Below are 19,445 nucleotides of genomic sequence, written 5' to 3' on the forward strand. Positions count from 1 at the left end.
GCAGCTCCCTTCTCCAGCCCCGCTGCCGGGGGCTTTACATTGCTTTTTTTTTTTTTTTTTTTGGTCATTTACAGCTTATTTCTCAAACTGTTCTGGGAATCTGTAAACACTGAGCCTGGGTCTGGAGCATCATCACCCCTGGGATCTTCCCGTTTAGGGCAGGATCCAGCACCGGGCTCTTTGGGACTCGCCGAGGCTGGTGGCAGTGGCGGAGGGGCAGATCCGTACCCGGCTGCTGCAGGCGGCACAAGGCAGAAGCAGCCTCTTCCCCCTCTCCCTCCCTCCCTCCCTCCCTCCCACCCACCGCCCCTGCAAGGCAGTGAAAAATAGCTGGAAGGCACTGGGTGGTGGGGAAGGCAGGCAGGACCCTCGCGTGGCCCCCGGGGAAAAGGAAGGGCTGGGCTGGGGTGGAGGGGACCAGGGCACCGACACGGCCAGGGATGGGGTATCTGCAGGGTGCGGATGGGAACCGACTCTTCCCCTTGGTCTTCTCCGTGCTGGGGTTTGCCCATGGGATGGCTTCCATCCATCCATCCATCCCCCTTGGGCAGTGGTTTTGGTTGTACATTCAACATCTACGTGCTTTTCAGTCACCTTTCTCGGAGCCTTTGCAAATAGCGCGGAGATGCTACAGGTGGGACACCGCGGCTCTGGATGGGGGGGTTTCCCTCTCCCAGAAAAGAGGGGCTTTGTTGTTGGGTTTAGAGCAGGTTTTGTTGTTGCCGAGTCCTTCCCCAGCCATGTTTGAACGCGTCGGGGGCTCCTGAGCCCTCTCTGTTGCTTCGCCCGAGCTTTAGTTTGCTTCCCATGGCTCTTCGGCAGCATCTTCAGATGATCTTCAGGACCAACCGAAGCCAGTGCTTCCCTGAGCTCAGAGCTCGCTTCCAAAAGGCCCTCGGTGTCTCCATCTTGTCCTCCAGTCCAGGGCTAGAGCTGGGTTGCTTTTTTCCCCTGCAGATCTCAAATAATCGATGTGGGACAAGAGGTCAGGAGGTCCCGCACCATGTGGCTCCTGGGAGAGCATCGCCTTCGTGGCAGGAGCTGCAGGGACCCGGCAATGGGGACAGAGACCTGGGGACAGGGACCTCCAGCTGCCACGGGCTGCAGCGAGGAGGTGCCACCATGCTCGGGCTGTTCCTCTGATCGCTTCTAATACTGCAGGGTGCTCAGTTGGCTCATTAAGGGTTGCTGGGCTAATTAGTAGGATACATCTCAGTAGGAAAACAGGCAAATCGGACAGCGCGGGGACCCGGAGAGGCACGCTGTGCCGAGGTATCCAACACTGCTTTGCAAAAGGCAAAGAGAGAAGAGTCTGTTAGGGCCCCCACCGGTGCTACGGCATCTTTGCTGGGGCGGAGGCTACTGGGCTGCCCAAAATTCAGCAGTGCCATGTGCGTGTCCAGCCTCTCCGACTGCCAGCAGGCAGACGCACCGGGGGCTTCCAGGGGGGAATTTAACGCCATGGAAAGGAGCCTGGGCAGGAACTTATGCTTTTGTAGAAACCTTTGGCCCCAAAAAGCTGAATTTCTGGGGTGAGACAATGCAAGTCCGTGCGTAGAACACTCCCGGCTCGGGCACAGAGCAGCCTGGAGCAGGGACGCCCGATTTCCCTGCGGGGTGGTGGAGCACACATGCCCTCTTGCACCATCCCTGCCGCTCGCTGGAGCAACCGCCACGGCCAATAGCTGCTTTTACCTGCCTGATTTCGACTAAGCCTGGAGCCTTGAAGCTCCCCAGCAATTTTCCCCTGCACTGACTCTCCAGTATATAATCAAAACAATTTGGGGGCTGCTGGTCGGGTGCCAAGAGGCGGACACAACCACCGCTGTGTAAAGCCTTTCCGCCTGGGTTTTTGCAAAGGTTTGAAGCTCAAATCCCTTGAGAAGCGCAGGAAGGGCTCTGGAGGAACCGGGGAGGGCAGGGGAGCACCGGGAGGGCGGGTGGTGGCTCCCGTCCCCATCTAACGCGCTCGTAGGTGGGGGAGCCCGGCAAAGCAGCCCCTCTCGCTGAATCGCCGATCAGCAAACGTACCTGTTGCTACTTGTTCTTCGCTCCCTTCTGTTTCTGCTGATATATTTCCTCTGTGAAAGGCCTGTGGTTGGGAGGATGGGAATTCGGGCAGAGACACAAGAGAGGGGCAAAAGAAGAAGAATTAAAATCAAGACTACTGCGTGCTCTCCTTTGGGCCCAGAAACACTGCCCTTCACAGGCCGGCACAGCCTGGCTATTCGTGTGCCATGGCAATCCTCGGCTCTGTCTCTCTGGACCACGGAGCAGCTCCAAGCAGCTCCCACCCGGGACCATCCCTGCACCGAGCGGGACGAGGCTCAGCACACGCTTGGATTCCCCCCGCGTGCAGACGGGCCTCGGCTCTCCTGTATCTCCTCCTCCCTTGCAAAGACAAAAGGCCTTTCACTGCCGAAGTACAACCACTGCTTCTGGGAATAATTCTGGGCCGCTCTGTCCTGCGCTGCCGGGCTATCGTGGTACAAAATATCAGGGAAACCCATCCAAGGAACTACAAAATGCAAGCTCTTCTTGCAGGGTCTCTTCAGATGACACAATGAGTCCTCTCACTGCCTTCCTTAGTGTTCTTGTACAGACAGAATCAGGGACCCGAAAGAAAAGATCTCATTTTGATAAAAATAAACGCATAAATGTTCCTAGAACTCAGCAAATAGTTTCAGAGAGGAATCTGCCCATTATCAAAACAATTGAAAAACAATCCTCTGTTTTCCTTCTTCCCCGCTGAATTAATTGGAAAAAAACATCTCTACTTCTGCAGTTCCCCGAAACCTCGGGAGTTAAGGCTGGGAGAAATAATTAGAAGCGCTCCAATTTTGCGAAGCTACTCACCCCTCATACAGCATCGCGATTGTGTAGGAAATTGCCACTACAGCTGTCAGCAGAAGGCCAGCTGGGCTTGCGTGCCTGTTTTGAAAGAGAAGGAAAAGATCAGGTAAGTACATGGGCTTATGCAAGACCCGGTTTAGAAAGCGAAATGAGATGCCGGGCTCCATGAGAGCACTCTCTTGCTCATTAAACAGAAGCGAACAAAAGGGTTTGGTTTATTTTTTTTTTTTGTACTTAATGTTAACTGTCTTAGATGGATGTTACTTGGCAAAGTCTCCTCCCCAGCCTACTTCAGCGACTTCTTTCAAGTCTGATCCCTGCACGTCTCTGCTAAGAGAGCTTCTGCTTTGATGCTAAGTCCTGAGATTATAAGGCTGTTTAATAGCTGAGCAGCTGCTTACGTAGCGCTGTGGCTCCCAGCCAGCGCTATAAGGGAAATGCCTGATGTGCACAGCAAGACGGGCCACCCAGGGTGCAGGAGACACCTGGCAGACGGAGCAGCGTATGGTACCGTATACATCGCAACAGCGTCTGAGCCATGGCAGGGCTGGGGATGGAAAGGGATGGGAAGGGTCATGCCTGTCCTTTCTGGGGCGGGTGCTGCGCCGGGGCTGGGGGCATGGGCTCTCAGTTCACATTTAAACCCATCTCCAGATGTTTTAGGAACACGTCCTTTCACCTGCCCGAGGCCCAGCTGAACGCTGTCCTTCAGCAAGAGGTGACCAGGCACAGCACGGGGACCGGTGGCACTCGCCTCACCGCACTGTGGTTATGGGCAGAGGGGCTCGAGGGCTACGGATGCAACGGGAACGGCCGTTCCTTTTAGCACCGAGGCAGAAGAATTGGGACAAAAAGATCCTCATCACCTCCCGCTCTAAAGAGAAATGTCAACATCGGTTGCAAACCTGCACTGCCCATGTGGGGACACCTCTCTGATGCTTGGCCTGAAACTGGCTGAGGCAGATGCCAGCGAAGGCTTTGGTAAGGCGCCAGGATTTCAGTCGGTGGGTTACAGTCCCCAAACCAGGTGCTGAGACCATCCCGTGGTGCGCAAACCCCTCTGGGTGAGAGCGGCCACAGCGTCGGCCATTCCCCGTTCGCTATCCCAGCACCCACGAGGTCCTGGCCCCATCTCCCCAGTGAGGAGCGTGGCTGTCCCTGGCTCACCACAGGCACCAGCTCCCCCAAAACACCTTTTCTTGCATCCTCTGCCTCCAGCTAATGGCTGCAAGTGTTGCCCTTAATCAGGACGCTGCTGATTGCCTTTAATTGCTGGTCACAGCTTAGCTCTGAGGGGGGCAAGCGTTGGCTGTCAGCAAAAAAACCCCCCTACTTAGCCGGTCCTTGGTGAGGATAATCATCCCACAAACCTTGTGCAAGGGGACTAGTCCTGTCGGGAAAACACGCCTTTGGAGAGACAGAACTACCTAAACCTTGTACTGGACCCGCTGCCAGGTGCTGCCTGGCCACATCAGTTCCTGGAGAGACGCACACAAATCTTCACCTTTTCCCTGTTTTCCATTTTGTAATAAGTTTTTTCCCTCATTAGGAAGCATCAGGCAACTTCTTCCTCTCCCAACCCCCTGCTATTACATGCTTAGTCATGTCTCCTCCTTGATTCGTATCAGAGAGAACAAATTTGCATGATTGTTTGTTGACAGCAAGACCTCTAATTGCATCATTTGGCTGCAGCTCCAGCTCTGATTTACACAGCCTGTTGCCATGAGTTAAAACACTTCCCTACCAGAGATACACAAAGCTGTCCCCAAACAGCTAATGCTCCATTTGTCTTGCGGGAGAAACCAGGCTGCTCGACGCAGGTGACGAGAAGCATTTGGGTGAGTTGTTTCTCTCTTCTTACGAGCTCGACCTACTTATTGGGCAATGGCTTGTGTTGTAGCAGCACTGACAATGAGCCGGCCAGGAAGGTTTTGTTATCCTGGCAGGACTTTTTTTGGGGGTAAGAAGTCTGCTTCGGTGTCCCTGGGTGTTGGACATGGAACACCCGCTTTGCCCTTTCCTCCTGGAGCTCCCATTTTTGCGTTGACCGGTGGAGGTGCCTTCTCCAGCACACTTGGACACGTTTATTTTGGCCGCGGAGCTGCCATCAGTCGAGCCAGGGATAGCTGCAATATCCCGGAAGGGAGAAAACAGCGGCTCTCGCCCCACGCGATGCTGTTAAGGGTGGACTGGAGTCAGAAGGCGGGCTGGCTGGTGCGCTGCCAAGGTTCGCTTACGTTCTGTGGTATGTGCCCTTACAGATGAAAATGAATCATTCCTTTGAGCTCCGATGCCACGATATGGAGCGTGATACATCACCGAGGAAGGACAAATACGGTCTACGTTTTAGGTCTGTCCAAAACCAGACAGCAAACACATTCCTCCGGCATTCCTCCCACTGCTGCGGAGTCAGGACGTTAGCTCTGGCCTCTGAGGGCTGGCACCTAACATTTCCTGAACGCCCTGAGACCTCAGAAGAGACCCAGGACCCCCCAAAACCCCTCCACAATCCCAGCTGAGATCCCAGGGAAGAGAAACGGTGAAAAACACCGCGTGAAGGGTTGTGCAGAGCTTCCCCAGGGCAGGCGGGCGGTGTCCTGGTGCCACTTTGCACAGCTCCAGCAATTTGTTAACAGCAATTATTTGTCATGCCTCGCTGCCCTTTATGGTGGCAGCCTTTTACCGAGAAAAAGGACGCAATCACCCTCTTGTCTCGAGGCGCTTTGAGCTGCTTTTGCCCAGGGTTACTGTGAAAGACCGAGCAACACGCACCTGGTGCAAGGCTGCCCTCCCACAGGGGCGAAGAAGGGATTTGTGCGGCAGAAACAGCTCAGGAGGGTTCAGCTGGTTCTGCAAAGGTTCTAAGAAATAGTTTGATGCTGATCTTAAACAAATAAAAAATATCTTTATAATGCCTCCTGGTCAAATTCCTCCTGCGCGGTTGTAGGGATGGTGGTGCCGGTCACCTCTGGCCGTGGTGTGGTACGGGGTGGGGGGTCATCCTGCCCCAGTTCTGTCCCGCTCCCCAGCAATATCCACGCTGCCATCGTGCTGCTGCCAACCCTGTGGCAATTCCATGGCCCCAGCAGGAAGCTCGCTCTGGCTCCCATGCCCCACATCCCGGGGTTTGGACCCAATCCAGTGTCATGGGTGTTCCGGGAAGGCAAACGGCCTCACGCAGCCAGCCCTGACGGCACCGGGAGGGATTGTGAGTGCAGAAGGAACAGCAGCAAGGCTCACTGGAGACAGGAGAGACACCATCAGCTTTACTTATTACCAGGGGCCAGAAAGCGCTGCACACGTGGCTGAAAAGGTGACCAGAAAGTGGCAAAGCACTTAATTTTTTTTCCACCGAAGTAGAAGAGAGGTGGTCACACTCAGGCGCACCAGTGCAAAATATCTAGTGATAACGGCCCGCAATGCTCTACGGGCTCCCGATGTAACACAGACAGGGTTACTTCTCCTAGGCAAATAAATAAAATGTGATATTAAATGAAAACCACATAAAACTTGTTACACACAATACAGTATATTGCTCATTTGCTGCTAAATTACAGCCTATTCATTTCCTCCTAAGCAGACTATTAAGCCGTGTTGTATCACATGAGGAGTGTTTCGGAAGCGTTATCACCGTGCAGCGGGCGAAAGGGTGTGTTGGCTTGTTTTGCTTTTTTCAGGAGTAATTACAGGGTCACACTGATCGCCAGTATCAGTGCCCTGCCCCTGCCGAGTGACACCCGGCATGAATTCGGCCCCGACTGTTGATTTTTCCACGTGCAGAGCCTGCCAAGGACCCCGTTCAGCTGCAGAGCATTTGCTGATGCTTCCTCTTCCCCAGCACTTGGCCGTTATTTATTTTTCTACAATTAATGCTGCAAGTCTTTTATGACAGCAGAAGATTTGGCACGCACAAAAATAGTCAGGAAATGAGAAACCAGGCTGTGTTGCACTTTCCCTGCCATTTTGGTTTTTGCTGACTGCCATCACCAAGAGTTTCTTTGGCCCCTGATGGAACCTTACGCCCTGCCGAGCACAGACCCCACACTTGCCCCGCGACCGGTGCCGTTGGCGGGCTCCTGTACTCACATGAGGGACCAGCCCAGGTAGACGGCTGTGCTGCCCCAGTACATGGGATTATCCAGGACGCTGAAAGGGAAGTGGGTCACTTTTGCCTCCATCAGGATGCCGAAGTAATCACCTGCAGAGCAAACAGAGGGTTTCTCGTTAGGCTCCACGAAGCTGCGAGTTGCAGGGGGCTCTGGCACACCGATACGCTCCCCGCACCACGGGGCATCCCTGCCGGGGAGGCAGAGCAAAGGCAAACGAGGCGTTTTCGCTGCTGATTTCCAGGCTGAGAAAACAGCAACGAAATAGGTTGGCTGTTTACTCCCTGCCTATCGGCTTTTCCGGGAATGGCTCTTTTGCCCACGAGGAAGGTTTGTGCATTGCAGTGAGGCTACGGCAGCCGCGTCCCTCATCGGGAGGCAGCTCTCGAGGTCCCAATTGGCTTTCTCATTTGAAAACTGCCCGTCTGATGCCACTTGATGAAGCAGCAAGTGCAGAGGATCAAAACCATTTAATGGGGAAATAAGACCAGCGCACTGAAATGGTGTTTCGAGATGTTATAATCACGACCGCCACCACCAAATGCCCTCATTCAGTGTCACCCTTATCTCAATAGTTCAGAGAATTTCTCAGAATTTGGGAAAATAGCACCTCTGCCTACAAAACACTCAATTATCGGCATGATGATGATAATAGGTGATTGTCATCTGTAATGAGGAAAGCTTTCAGAACTGTCAGCATCCAACCAGCTTCCTATCTACGTTGGAGTAATCCTTCCACCCTCCTGAAAGGAGCCTGGAAAAGAAATGACAAGCAAGGAGATGTTGTGCAGCTTGTGAGCGCCATTTCGGGGCTGGGGTGCCAAGCTGTGACTTCTGCTGGTTTTATTTGCGAGATCACGAAGCCCAGCAAGGAGTTTGCTCCGTGTCCACCGTAGAAGACGCAGCCTCAATCGGCGAGGAGCAGCGCCGGTGCATCAGCCCAGGGAGCTGCCACCACCCTGGGTCGGGTTCCCAGCTCTGCTGCCAGCCCGTTCTCTGACCCTGGGCAAGTTCCCTCCGTCCCTCCTGGTGCTATTGTGCACCGATCATAATATCAGTCTTTCTTAGAGCGCAGAGGGTGGTGAGGATTAATGTATGGTGAGAAAGTGCTTGGGAATCCAGATAAAAGGTATTACAGGAGTACAAACTATTCAAGGTTATTATTATTACCTGGATCGTAGCGTAATTTCTTTGACCTCACATGGTGCAAAAACATTTATTTCTAAGGATAAACAGCGCCTGCCCAATTAGACAATGCTTTTGGGCTTTAACTACAGGCCACTAAGTGAGATAATTGCCTGGTATTCATACTATATGTTCTCACAGTTACTTGGCAATGCATCTCTGAGATTGTTCTGGTAGAAAGAACACATCACCCCCTGCCACAGCCCATTTCTCTGCTTTCTTATGTGTCAAAATGCTTCATTATACCCTGCCCGCCCTCGCCCTTGGGCTGAACACCTCGCTCCCCAAACGGCGCCGGCAGCGGGGAGGTTTGCACAAAGCCCCGTGTCCGTGGGGCTGGCAGGGGCTTATCTCAGCCCGGCACCGGTGGGGCCCTGGGACCCTGCGGGCAGGCTCCCTGCAAGCAACAACACACAGCAGCTGGGGGGAGCAGGCAGCTCCCCCAGGACACAAGCTTTTCCAACGTAAACCCCGCCTCTAAACCCACACAGTTAAGTGAACACGACCACCAGAGAGGACCTGCAGTATTTTTATAGCCAAGCGGGTGCTAAGGTTTGCACAGCATCAGCCTGGGTGTCTCCTGTGCCTCCATTAAGCCCTCAAATCAGGAACTGGCTCCTTGTTAGGCTGGGGGACTTTGGCATCTAATTTGAGTTATTTTTTGCTGGAGGTCAGTGTAACCATGTCGCTTTGGATCCATCCAGTGTAACCACAGATGCCTTGGACACGGCAGCAAAAAGCCATTTGATGCCCTCCACAAGGTCCCCCTCGGTCCCCGGAGCCTGACCTAGGCTGAAGCACCACCTCTACTTCTCCCTGGGGAGCCGCTGGCTTCGCCATAGCCCAGTGACAGACTTCGGTCAAGTCAGATTTACTTGAAATCTTGGTCAGCGCTGGAAGGAACCGCGCTCGGGTGCGAGACAGATGGGCTCAGACAGGCAGAGCTGCCTCTCAGTGCCCTCGGCCTCCGGGAAGCCAAGCTCTCCTTACTACGTTTGTTGGGGAACAGGGCAAATTGTGAGGCAGATGGTGCTGAACCGATGCCCGAATCCCTGCGAGGGCCTGGTGCAGAGACGGGGTGCCGGGGGGATCGCTCTGCAGGGGAGGAGGCTGCCGGGGCGAGGGGCCGCATCCAGCCCCTGCAAACAGAGGCTGGGGTCAGTGCTGCTGTGCAGGAGACGGGGCGGCACAGAAAGGCGCGTTGCAGAAGGGTGACTCACGCCGCTCCCGCTGCACCGTTTAGCCCACACTTAAGAGACAGTGCTCTGCAGCCGCTCCAAAGTTTAAATACGCTGTTAATCTAACAGGCAGCCCCAATGCGGTCTCTCTGCCCTGCCTGGTTCAGCCCTCACTGCTGTAGGAAAACCCAAAAGGGAAGGGTCAAATGCTGTTCCAGTAAGTTTTTGAAGTGCTTGGGTGTCAGAGGCTCTCTCAAAACTTTCCTCAAGTTCAGGTATTGACTGTGAGAAGATGGATGACGCTATAATACCCTTCTTGCCAAAGCCGCGCAAGCCCTTCGCTACCTGCAGTCAGAAGTGCCATCAGTGCTGGGGGACCCTGCTCTTCCCGCAGTGCCAGCACATCCCTGAAACCACGTACGCAGGAGGCCGTTGGAAGTACCAGTGCCAGGTGAGTCCTGAGCAAGAGAACATCCCACGTGAGATCCTCAGAGACCTGCAGACCCCTTGTCTTCCCCATGGCTGGGTAAGAAACCACTCTGAACAGCATTCTCCATTAAGAGTTCGCTGACTTGGACTCATGGGGGCTTGCATGGGGCTCAGATGCTATAGGTTCAAGGATGGACGCTCTGTGGGGCTCCAGTTGGGCCATTCCTCGGTGTCAGAGGTCCCGAGCCAGCCTGGCTGCACCAGCACATGGTCTTGGCATCTCCCCACCCTGACTCAGCTCTACCCCAGTGCCCAGGTTAGCAGAGGGAGCTGGCCTCGCTCCCTGCTGCGCCATGCAAGGCTTGGAGCCATGCAGACTCAACCTGGTGCGCTGGTGGCAGGGAGAGCCTCCATCGGTATGGAGGATGGAGCAGAAGCACCCAAAACGGACCACTAGCACCTGCCTCTTCCCGCCCTGGGGGATACGGAAGCCACCGGCCACGCAGAGCAGAGGGGGACAGGGCCACGCTCACTGCTTACGCTAAGCCTGACTCACTTGTTTGCTTTTCTCCTGCGGTTCAAGTCCAGTGGATCCTCCTGGTCGGATGAATCAGGCTTTACGTAAACAACCCCAGACCTGGCTGAAGTTCAGGAGCATTCAAGCAGCTCTTGCTGGTGGGTACTCCTGCGCCTGGCCTCTCAGGACATGTCTCCGCAGGCACAGCATCGTTCCTGGGGGCTGCGGGTGATTTTGGAGGATGCCGGTGCCCGGTAGCAGGTGGACAGGGGTGTAACGTGGGGCCAGGAGCGGGGTCGCGCAGATGAAGGGCGAGGGCGCACATTCAGGAGTGCTGAGCTCTATTTCTGGTGGCAGGATCTTGGCCAACTCAACACATTTCTTTGCAACTCCACTTGAAACCAGGAAGGCTTATTACCTCCCTCTCCTCTTCCTGGCGACGCTGCAGGAGCTAATTGAATTTGGTTTGTAAAGCACTTGCAAAAGCACAGCCTAAATGCAGTGTCAAAGCTTGGGCTGTGATTATTTCAGCCAGCGGGAGCTGCCCCTTTCCTCAGATATTTATTGTTCCTGTCTCTATTTTATTTTTATGAATTCCACACATACTGGCATGTTTTTAAAGTCAACAAGGCTAATAGAATTACTCTCTAAATGTGCAAGCAGGCACAGTGGAAAATGCCTTCTGCCATAAAGCGGCAGATAAAAGAATCTGTCAGCGAACGTCAGGTTTATTGCAGAGGGGAGAGCAAACGAGATCTTGCCTCGGCGCGTGTGTCGAGCGTGTGGGGGCTCAGAGCAAGGCTGCCAGACAGCTCGCACCCGCTGGGCCGGTGCCAACCCGCTCGCGGGGTCTGCACTCGGGGTCCCTTTTCTGGAGAGCATTTGGACCGTCAGACGATCAGCTCCTTTCTAAAATTTCAGGCTTGACACTGAAGGTGATGGGACTCACCGTATAAAACCACTGCACCATCTTCTCCGTGCGAGGTAACAGCATGGTTGGAGATCACGCTTTGGTACCACAAAGCCAAGACCGAATCTAACAGCCCCGAAGGCAAGGCCAAGGAAATTCTTACAGGACTCTGCCCTAGCAAGAGACCCCTGCAAGGATTCGAGCAACCTGGTCTAGTGGGAGGTGTCCCTGCCCAGGGCAGGGGGGTTGGAACGAGATGATCTTTAAGGTCCCTTCCAACCCGAACCAATCTATGATTCTATAATTAAATGCACCTTCTGGTAAAGCTGTTGAATTTTTAGCGCTTACCTAGGAATGTCCCAGTGAATCCCAGTGCTAAGAAGCTGGAGATGACAAACAGGGTCCCTACAGCCAAGATGGCCAAGCCCGAGTAATAGGCCCAGTGGCAGTCCAAGCCCTCCAGCTTCGGCTGGCTCTTCATGGCTTCCGTGAAGCTGTGGGAGAGAAAACAAGGACTGTTAAAAGCAGTAACTCATTACTAACATCACCCACCTCTTCCTGGGAGATGCGGAGCTTTGGGAGAGGATGCTGCTGAGGAGGACCCTTCACTAGGTCCCTTCTTCCACCTGGACCTACTCAACCTCCCAATGGGGGAAGCAAGGAGCTGAAGCCTTGTGAGCAGCTTGACCTGGGACATCTATTTCTACTTGCAATCCTTGCTCACTCCTCGAAATACCAACCCCACTGAACTGCAATATCAAAACCTTTGCCTTCCTCGCCAAACCTCAGGTTTCATCGTGACCAGGAGCTCTGGGAAAGACGCCCCTGCAAAATGCTGGAGGCTGCGATGCCTCGGCACAGGACTTGATGGGTTGGGAACATTGGCTGGGTTATCTCGTGCTCCCACCCCCGTTCCTCTCCATCAAAATATTTTGCAGCGTTCATGTGTTAGCCACGTGCCCAGGAGTGATTCACGGCTGAGGGCTGACAGTCAGGGGGAGGATTGGAACAGCGAAAGGAAAATACTAGAGACACGCATTTTCAAGTGCGAACACAGCTTCTCGGCTCCAGGCTTGCTCAGGCATTTCAGGTCTGACCTTCCAAACACTCGTTTGTGAGTAGAGTAATTGCGACCCCTCCTTTCAGCCCCCTGAACTTTGCCCGGAGCAGGGCTTGGCATCTCCCATCCCTCCGATACAAACGTATGACTACAAAGGAGACGACACTGTGATTAAAAAAAAATGCCCATTAATAATAGCGAGAGGAGATAACAGACCCGCAGAGCCGTACACAGTGTTTCTCCACATGTTGCTGACACATGAGGTAGGAAACTTTGAGCCTTTTTTTTAATGAGCACCCTGGAGGCTGAAATTCAAGTGGAATAACAGCTCTCCCGCGCCTCCGGCCACCGCTGCCGGGTCAGGAGAGCAGCTCCTGCCTGTGCTGCTGGGCTCCTCGGGTGGAAAGTGGTTCCATGACGTTACTTGCAGGGCTTGGGATAGATTTTTTTTCTCCGATGTCCAGCTTCCCTAAGCCCCGCAAATCCCTGGATTTTCTCTGTTGCCCAAATGAGAGCTGAGAGGCAATCCTGCCTGCCCTGCTGGTGGACAAGCGGTTGGAAACGCACCTTTCGAAGACTCAAAGACCAGACGGCAAGCTACATGCAGCAAGCAAAGTCCAGGATGATATGTAAACCCCATGGTTTAGGGACCTGGATGATGGTTTTTATTTTCCTTGGAGCTCGTTCCTAATAGGTTTTCTACTGTCGGGGAGTTTTTAGGACCCCAGAGCAAGCCATTTAATCTTCACTTTGTACTGGAGCAAGGAAACAAAACACGGAGTAAATGTAACATACTTGGGAGTGAACAAGAACACGGCACCTTGGCGATCTACGCTCTGCGCCCACCACTGGAAATTACAGAGAAATTCCCTTTTCCAGGGAGCTGAGCACAGGCAGGGGAATGACAGTGTGGCCCCGGGCGATGTAACGACACATGTCCCCGGGCTGGCCCTCCTCCAGTGCCCGGCACCTCCCTGCTCTCACCAGGCTCACGTTCCTTCAGCTTAAAATCAGTGCTGGTGGGAACATACAAACCCGGCTGCGACCTGAAGCAGCAGCAGCTGCACAACCCTTTGCATCACTTCCCCGCTATTTATTTTTAAATGACATGAGTCTCCGCCATGAGAAAGCCCAAAGCTGCATCCCAGCTGCTAACGCTGCCTGGGTTTGGGAGGAAAGCAACCCCCCTGTGGGGACGTCCCCATCCACCGGAGCAATCCCGGCCTGGCCGTGCTCTCACAGCACAATGTGACATCCCCGGGGATGCTCGGGAGCTCCCGCAGAGGAAGATGCTAATGCCTTTTCACAGCAGTGGGGGTTTGACTCCGCATCTGGCCAGGACCTCTCCGATCTCACAGCAACCAAAAAACGCTGCTGGTGATCCCCAGGGAGGCAGGTCTGGGAAAGCAGCACCGAGCTGGCCCCCGCCTGGATCCCAGCCCCCAGCAAAGAGACGGGAGAGCAGAGAGAGGTACAGCTAGAGCCCAGCGCTGCTTCTCACTCCAGATGAACTGGATTCACGCTATCTTCCATCCTTGAGGCTCATCTATCCTATGCTAGAGACCTGACTTGGCCTCGGAGCAGGAGAAAAACAAAGGTGGCTTCAAGAGCATGAACTGGTTGACTGTGAATCAGCCCCTGAGGTTCTGCAACCAGCACGTGACACGGTTTGTTCTGGCAAAGCTGTCTCCCCTGCTCCAGATGATCCCATCCTTCCTTTTCATGGTCGGATGGGCCTGCATTAGTTACCCTCATCAGCATGTCTTGCTGGGTCCCCTGCTGTTTGGCTTACAGCTAGAGAGGGAGGTGTTTGCACGGAGATAATGGACTGCCTTTCCCTCTAGTGATGTTTTATATCTTCCTAAACACACTCTCTATTTGCATTAAACATGATGCGCGCAGGAGTTTTCAGAATTGGTAAATAAACCTTTTAAGCATTTATGATGCTGGGCCACGACAAGCAGCACGGAGTCGTCAATTATTCTGGCATCCGCGACTGCTCCTCGGCGGCAGGGGAGCCTCAGCGCGCCGCGTTTCACCCTCCCGGGCAGGGGGAGGACAAGGTGTTGGCCATCTCCCTTGCTGGGGGAGCTAGTCATGCAGCCGATTTGTCATTAAACCGGTCCCTTTCACCATGTGCCTCTGAGTCACGTTTCTTACAGCATTTATTTCTGGCTGCACGACAAGGCAGCGGCCCAGCTCGGCACCCAGGAGGACACCAATTAAAACCACGCTTTGTCCCAGTACCTGGAAATGCTTTATGTGCCGAGCGGAGCGATTGCCATGGTGAGGAGCATCCCTTTTGCCAGCGCAGCCGAGGGGTGGGTGGGCTGTGACCTACTTTAATTACATACCCGGCTGCTATCAGGAGGATGTCTGCCAAGGCGGGGGGGGTGGGGGGAGGACCCTGGGAGGTGCCCCCAGTTTTAGCAAATGGAAACTGGGAAAATGGGCCTTCCCGTGACATCTCTCCACGCTTGTCAGTGTGAAGTGTGATACCAGAGGCACCCGTTCTCTGCCCCAGCGGGGAAAAAACCAAATCCACCAGCTCGGCTCTGGCCAAATGGGCAGATTCGGCCAATTCCTGGCAGGGTGGGAGCAGCGGCGGCGGCTGCGGTCGGGCTGCGCAACGGCCACAGGGTTCTGCACGGGGAAGCCGAAGCAGCGGGCGTCCTTCTGCCCACCCTTCCCAAAACAGAGACACGCTGGCTCAGCCACCCAGCTGCTGCTGCATGCGTGCCGCTGATTTTTGAGAATCACAGAACGGTTTGGGTTGGAAGGGACCTTTAAAGGCCATCTAGTCCAACCCATTGCCACCAGCAGGGACACCTTCAATTAGTCCAGGTTGCTCAGAGCCCCATCCAACCTGACCTGGAATATATCCTGGGATGGGGTATCTCCCACCTCTCTGGGAAACCTTGGCCAGTACTTCATCACTCTGACCATAAAAAATGTTTTCCTTGTATCTAGTCCGAATCTACCCTCTTTTAGTTTACTGCACAATAAGCCACACGAACTGTAAAAACACACAAAATGGTACGGAATCACGGGGCCGGAGATGTCAAACGGGTGGGCTCTCAGGAAGAAAGTGCGAGTGAGGGAAATCGGCTGCAGGTCCCCTCGCTGGGACACAGCGAGGACACGGGGCCAGGTTTGCCCAAACAGGCGCCGATTTACCCAACTGGAGAATGGCGATTGCGACACCAGAAAACTTACCAAACCCGCAGCCCAAAATACATCCCCAAAGGACGCCTGGAGCACAAAGCAAACCTGGAAATACTGTATGAAGAGAGAAGCTGAGCTTTTTAGGTCTCTGGGCCTCCCTCGATGGCCCACAGTCAGCATATTTTGCAATCCCTTCCCCGCAAAGGAGGGCAAAGATCTCATCCAGCAAACTGGGTCACTGCTGGGAGCAGCCCAGCAGTGCTCCCTCTGCCTGATCCCAAAAATCAGCCTGGAAATCGCGACTGGCAACTGCAATTGGAGCAGAATTGGGGCAGGGGCCAGCGAGCAGCACGGAAGCAGCGGTGGTGTAGGCATCCATAGTTTCGGAGGCAGCAGCCGGCGCTGCAAGTTTCCGTGCTGCTCACCATGAGGGACGTCGATCCGTCCCCCATGCCCGAGGTTTTGTTCCTCTTGGCAAAAAGAGGCAACGGGGGTCAAACCATCCAGCGGTGCCCAGCGACACACGCTGCAACAAAAGATCTTGTTCATTTGGAAAACAAAAAAAACCCAACAAACAACCCCGACGACACTAAAATCGTCCTGCCGATACCACCGGCAATTGTTAGCCCAGTCATCACCTTCACAGCTTCTTTTGCCAATAATGACTTTGCTTTTCTGCCAGCACTGGTGTGCATGTTATTTAGGTCAGCTGGGGGCTGTGGCAGCTTCTCCCCCCACCTCACATCTCAGCTGCCCAGTTTCCTCATCCAGATGCCCGGCAGCCATGCCGGCGTGGACACAAGGTGCTGTTGGCCACCTGGGGCTTTTCCCAGACAGCCACCAGAGATTGCTGGCAGCGTGGCTCAGAGGCGACATCAGCTCCTTCAGGCCACGCTCGATACCCATCGTCAAACTCGGTCACTTCTGCACAAAAGGCCACGTGGTTCTCGGATCGATACCGTTTACACCATGGTACCAGCTCGAAAAATTAAATAGCATTGAGCGTAAAGCCGAGAGGCACTACCAGGCAATGACAAACAACCCCTTCCCTGTGCAAAATCCCATCCCACGGTTGATTCATTTTCCTGGAAGCATCAGCTCCAAGCGAGAAGCCCATCCATGCAGGAGGGCAATACCCAGTGACTGGCATCAATGAAGGACTTCACGGCAGCGCGGTACCCACCGAGCATTGCCAAAGCGCTGCCCTCGCTCAGCCTCTGCGGGGCTCACTCCCACCGGAGGCATCACAGCCCCGGGCACCCCAAGACCCTCACATCTGCAAACCCCCCCCATTCAGGGTGTGCACGTCGGTGTTGCCTTTAAAGGTCAGGCAAACGCCCCCAGACCCTTAAGGTGGGAAGTTCATAAGTGCCCTGTGTACAAAACCACCCGCACACCCCAAATTCCTGGCGGGAATTTGCCAGGGCGTGCAAAAGGCAGCGCAGGAGGGCTCGGAGGCAGCGCCAGTGGCTAACGGTAGAGCTGATGCAAGGAAAGATACCAACAACGTGGTAAGGCAGGAGAGATCGACACTGGACGTAAGTCCGGAGGACAGTAAAGATTGTCATGTCCCATGTCACACAGATAAGAGTCATAAACCCCTGGGGTGGTGCGCACAGCGCAGACAGTTCAAAAGTTCAGGAATTGTTTTCACAGATAAGAGCCTCAGTGATGGAAGTTCCCAGCTTCTTGCAGAAAGAACACAGCTGTAATGAAAATAATCACTGTACCACAGCAATTAAGGATACTTGTCTTGTGCAGTTGACTAAGCAGGTGCCCCCTGCTCACAGGTCGTTCTGGATTGCTTCTCAGAAGCAAGCCAAGGCTGGTAATGAAGCTGAGAGCTGGGAAGCACCTAATTGCTTAACTGAGCACAAGACATTCCTCCTCTTCCACCCAAGGTATCCCTGCGGAGCAACGCTTGCACGAGAGCATCACGGCGCCAAACTGGGGAGAGGACCACGGCAGAGAGCCCTGCGTGGGGCGGGAGGTGAAGCAGCACAGCCCATCTCCGGGGTGCTTTCAGCCGCAATGCCAACCCACTCGCAACGTTTCTGTCTGCTCTGCCCTCCCCTCCGCCGCCCCCAGCTTGGAGCCTTTCAAAAATCCAGTTGCAAAAAAAGGAAGGAGGTTTTTAAAAACAAAAGAGACATCCTGTGGGCTCCTCAATCACTGCCTGGCAGCCCCCACCCACATAAAAAGTCTCCAAAGCATGCAGAGAGGAGTTTTAAAGACTGGATTACGGCACTGGGGGCGGATGGACCTTCTGAGGCTGCCTTTTCACTCGCCGTCAGTAGTCAGCATGGCCTGTGAAAGCCACCCCGACCACCGCATGCTGCCGAAGCGTGAGGCACAGCTTGTGCTTTGCCGGCTGGATTGCCTCCATGGGGACGAGGAGCGGAAAACCTGCTTTCATCAGCGCGCTCGAGTACAGGTGACTCAGAAAATAAAATATAGGGAAAAGCGAAATGGCGAGAGCGGATGAGACACATCCCTCCTGGCGTCACTGGCCACCGAGATGACAGTGCCTGTGTTGTATGACACATGAATGCCTCTCTGGCCAGCTAAACCCCAGCTTGGACCTGGCTGATATCTTCATGCCAGGGCAAGAGGCAGGATGAATCCTTCCCAAACATCACGGCCTCTCCAGGCTTGGGTAATAAGCCGTGGGCAGCCCTGGAGGGCTCACAGAGCTGGGAATGGAGACAGCGAGTCTCCCAGGTGTGTTTCGGGGCAACTCCAGCTGTTGCTGCTCCCATGACCCCCCTGAAATCATCCCATCACTCCCACAGTTAAGGGCTCAATCGGCCTCCAGAACCTGCTAGCCACCACTCGGGCCAAATTCAGTGCCAAGGAAAGGCAAGGGAATAACCCAACCATGTTGAAACACCTGGACAAAATAAACTTCATGCTGCAATCATCTGAAATGGCCTTGGCCCATCGGGGTGGGCTGGCAAGCACAGTGGGCTGTTATCTCATCCGTGTTCTGCTGCGGGTGAGCTGCCCCCTCTTCTACAGCCTCTTCTCCAAAACCAATGTCCAAGTGAGGCTTTTCCGGCCCCCTGAGTTGACGTTGCCGTTTCCTTCAAGGCTCAATTCATGGGCTGCGCAAGGCAGAGCCACCCCCAGTGAGCCCCACAGCACTCACAAACTCATGACATAGAGCAGAGGCAGCACAGCCAGCGAGGCCAGCCCTGGTAGGGGCATCTCTGCAGGGAGAAAGAGTGTGGTGCTGGGTCTCTCCGGCTCTCCCAGCAGTTCCCCATCAGCACCTTGCTGTGACCCAGCGAGCCTCAGCGACCCAGGAGCCAGCAGGACCACTGGGAATGGAGACCATCCCTCCATCAGCTGTGTTTTCAATCAAAGCCAGGCACAAGGCTTTGCATTGCTTCCCAGACAACAAGCGACTATGTCCTTTGTGCAAGAGACTGCTGAGACATTCCCCAGCGAAATCCAAGCCCGCTGTGTCGCTAAGACATCAGCGGAACACACACATGCCCTCCTCATTGCCTGCATTCAATTACAGCCCCATTCATTGCAAGCTTTCTTACAGCTTCTGCAATAAGTAATCGCTGGGACAAACGCAGAAGGGCAAGGGCAGGTCTCAGTGTCACTTCCAGGAAGGCAAAGCTCTTAAACACATGTACAAATTCCAACCTGAGATCTCTGTGCCTGGGAAATTATCCAAAGTACTAAACAACCCATTAGCTCTGACCCTGGCATAATTGAATCTGGGAATTCAGTAAGAGAGTCTGTCTCTCCTAACAGCGTTGAAGATAAAGCCTACCAGATCGCAGATAAATTGCTGGCATTGAGGAAATCTTCTGCAGTAAACCTCTCTGCTGCACTCAGAACGTCAAAGGACGTATTCCCATGGCGTACGGTGCATCAGTCATACAATACTATTAGCTAGCACAGGTGGTATTTAAAGAGATCGCAGATAAGAGTTTAAAGAGACTGCTTGCTAAGTGCACAGATAATCCTGCTCTCCTACACAGGAAACTGCGGCTTCTTAAAAACAGGCTTAATTTTGTTTATGATT

At 54.1% G+C, this 19,445-nt stretch overlaps 1 protein-coding gene across 3 annotated transcripts in view; it reads right to left on the reverse strand.

The window, feature by feature from the left end:
* Positions 1 to 309: 309 nt before the first annotated feature.
* Positions 310 to 19,445, reverse strand: part of PEMT (phosphatidylethanolamine N-methyltransferase) — a 43,779-nt gene continuing 24,643 nt past the window's right edge. For all 3 annotated transcript variants that reach the window (XM_054212621.1, XM_054212620.1, XM_054212622.1), the window contains exons 4-8: positions 11,527 to 11,672; positions 6,940 to 7,051; positions 2,857 to 2,931; positions 2,032 to 2,092; positions 310 to 1,282 (exon numbers count right to left, since the gene is read on the reverse strand). In XM_054212621.1, the coding sequence (XP_054068596.1) occupies positions 2,038 to 2,092; positions 2,857 to 2,931; positions 6,940 to 7,051; positions 11,527 to 11,672 (388 nt within the window). In that variant the 3' untranslated portion in view covers positions 310 to 1,282; positions 2,032 to 2,037. The remainder of the gene's footprint in view (positions 1,283 to 2,031; positions 2,093 to 2,856; positions 2,932 to 6,939; positions 7,052 to 11,526; positions 11,673 to 19,445) is intronic.

This window comes from Rissa tridactyla, chromosome 8 (genome assembly GCF_028500815.1).
Source record: "Rissa tridactyla isolate bRisTri1 chromosome 8, bRisTri1.patW.cur.20221130, whole genome shotgun sequence".
Taxonomy (NCBI): domain Eukaryota; kingdom Metazoa; phylum Chordata; class Aves; order Charadriiformes; family Laridae; genus Rissa; species Rissa tridactyla.